This window comes from Tasmannia lanceolata, unplaced genomic scaffold (assembly GCF_043159265.1).
Source record: "Tasmannia lanceolata isolate RefF3 unplaced genomic scaffold, GAP_Taslan_0.1 ptg000015l, whole genome shotgun sequence".
Lineage (NCBI taxonomy): Eukaryota > Viridiplantae > Streptophyta > Magnoliopsida > Canellales > Winteraceae > Tasmannia > Tasmannia lanceolata.
The window spans coordinates 30356172-30358597 of NW_027518692.1; the positions used below are offsets into that span (position 1 = coordinate 30356172).

The 2426-nt window shown below is 41.1% G+C and overlaps 1 protein-coding gene across 1 annotated transcript; it reads left to right on the plus strand.

The window, feature by feature from the left end:
* The first annotated feature begins 347 nt into the window (after window positions 1–347).
* On the plus strand, window positions 348–1218 carry LOC143846563 (uncharacterized). Its single transcript, XM_077355025.1, has one exon. It carries the CDS (start codon window positions 503–505, stop codon window positions 1112–1114), a length of 612 nt encoding a protein of 203 aa, XP_077211140.1. The 5' UTR covers window positions 348–502; the 3' UTR covers window positions 1115–1218.
* The last annotated feature ends 1208 nt before the right edge of the window (window positions 1219–2426 follow it).

Below are 2426 nucleotides of genomic sequence, written 5' to 3' on the forward strand. Positions count from 1 at the left end.
ATGGAAACCTCTATAGATCAAAGGGTTATGATCATCCGATGGAAATGATTTTTTGGCCACATCCTATTTAGGTCATGGCCCATCAAATGGACAGTTTGGATCATCCAATGGTGTCAGCCTTACAGTACATTTTGAGAAATACGGGACTAGAAAGGTTCACCATATAAAACTCCAATACGTCATGGGTCTTAAATCAGTAAATCACAAATCAATGGACCTATGAGTCCCCCACAGTAATTCCAAGCAAAGAGACAAGGACCTTCTAGTAATTTCCCCTATACCAATTAAAAAATTCAAATATCACCCACTACGCCTCCTTTGTCCTTTCTCCGGATTTGATCAATCATTTTTTCTGGCTTCTTCTTCATACACAGCCCTTTAAATACCACCCCACCCCTCCCTCTCTCAGCCCATGAAACCACTCCCCTCCTCTTTCCCCCTATTTTCCCAGCAGAGAAAGAAAAGGAAAACTCTCTCTCTCTCTCTCTCTCTCTAAACGCAAATGGAACCGACCCCGTCTAGTATTTTAGCCAAGAGGCTGTGGAACATCGTACGGACCATGTTCTTCATGCTCCGTAAGGGAATCTCGAAGAGAAAATTAATGGTGGATCTTAACCTTATGATGAAACGTGGCAAGATAGTGAGCAAGGCGATCGGGAATCTCATGTTTCATCATCACCACACTAGCCACCGCTCCACAGCCGTACACGTGTCCTCCTCGGTTGCCCCGAACGAGTACGAATTCAGTTGCAGTAACAGCCCCGCGTTCCCCTTCCACGTCAACAAAATTATCAAAAACCACCCCCATTTTTTCCAAAATCGCCCCCACCACCACTACTTCTCATGCATCCACGCGGGGCCCACAGAGGATGACGTGGTGGTGGCCACGCTGCAGAAAACGTTGGAAAATTTGAATTTTGAGATGCCGGAGGTGTCGCCGTTGCCGGTATTTATTGGCCGGAGTCCGGTGAAGGTCCGGCAGGTGAGGATCACTGACTCACCTTTCCCATTGATGAATGCTGATGATGACTGCCACGTGGACAAGGAGGCAGAAGAGTTTATCAAGAAGTTTTATGAGCAGCTTAGGCTTCAGAAGAAGAAGGGGGGACAATAATTGTGATTAGGTTTGTGTTAATTTGTGTATTATGTGTCTCCTATTAATATTTTGATTAGTAAACTAATTAAATGAATCTTGATAAGTAATTTGTTTCTCGGAAATGATATATTCGGCTCCTTTCCTTCCTTGGGCCACCTGCTTGTAGAGTAAAAGGTAAGATTGCAAGTTGGGTCGGGCAAAACCCGAGCCGAAAATAACATGGGTCAGGTTTAGAAATCATGGGTCTTAGATTGGGAGGGTTTCAGGTCGAGGTCGAGAAACCCGACTCGACTCGTAGTAGTGTGGTATGATGTTCTTAAATAACATGCCAAATTATTTTCAAGCATATAGATATAATTGTTTTGAACTTGGTCATAAGTTTGTGATTTGAAAAAGTAGCAAGCCAAACAGCTTAAATTTAGAAATTTTGGTGTGAAAGATTTGTTATTTTCTACTATCTTTGAAATTAATCACTACACTAAGCTAAACATTAAAAATCCGACTCAACCCAAAACGTGAAGCTATCTCAGGTAGGGTTGGGTCTATGAATCTGGGATAATATTCCTATGAAGACTCGGGCCAAGAATTATTTCTTGGGTAAGTTAGGGTTATGGAAAACCTAACTTGCCCGACTCGAGTTTCAAGTTGCAACCCTAGTAAAATAATAGTCATGACTCATAAAATACACTGGAGGGAGCTGGCTTAGGGGAAAAAAGGGGCTAATATATCACTTCCCTTTGTTTGTATGTTCTTTTTGCTTTTGAATGGTGTTTTGCTTTTACGTTAGTGTGTCAGTTTTGTTGGAGTCTCGAGCTACTTTTCTTTTTGCTTTTGCACAAACAAATGTACGTTGATGAACATTGCAAAATTGAGTTCAAAAGTATATAACGACGTGAGAAGTGGCATTATTAAAATTTCGCAGTGCGGATATTATTCCCCATTAGGAGGAATGATAGAGGCAAGGGAGCCCTTGCATAAACAAAAAAGAAGGGCGCCCCATTCGGTCCACCTCATTTTAAGCTACCGGTTTGACCATTCAAACCGGTTGCAATTAATCAATTTTTAATAGTTGTATTTGGGTTCATTAATAAAGTAAACCGTCCAAATACCTATCGATTGCCGTTAAGCTTTCCCAACCTTCCTCTTTTTGCGTACCTTTTCCCGATTTTCTAGAATAGAAATCTGGTAAATTAAGATGAAAATTACTTCACATAGGATTTAAGGTACCGAATGTGTTGAAAAACCGGTATTATATTATCCTTTCTTCCATAGCATTTTTTCGATCAAAATCAAACGGTAAAGTGATCCTTCCTGCTCTCATTGAAAACAG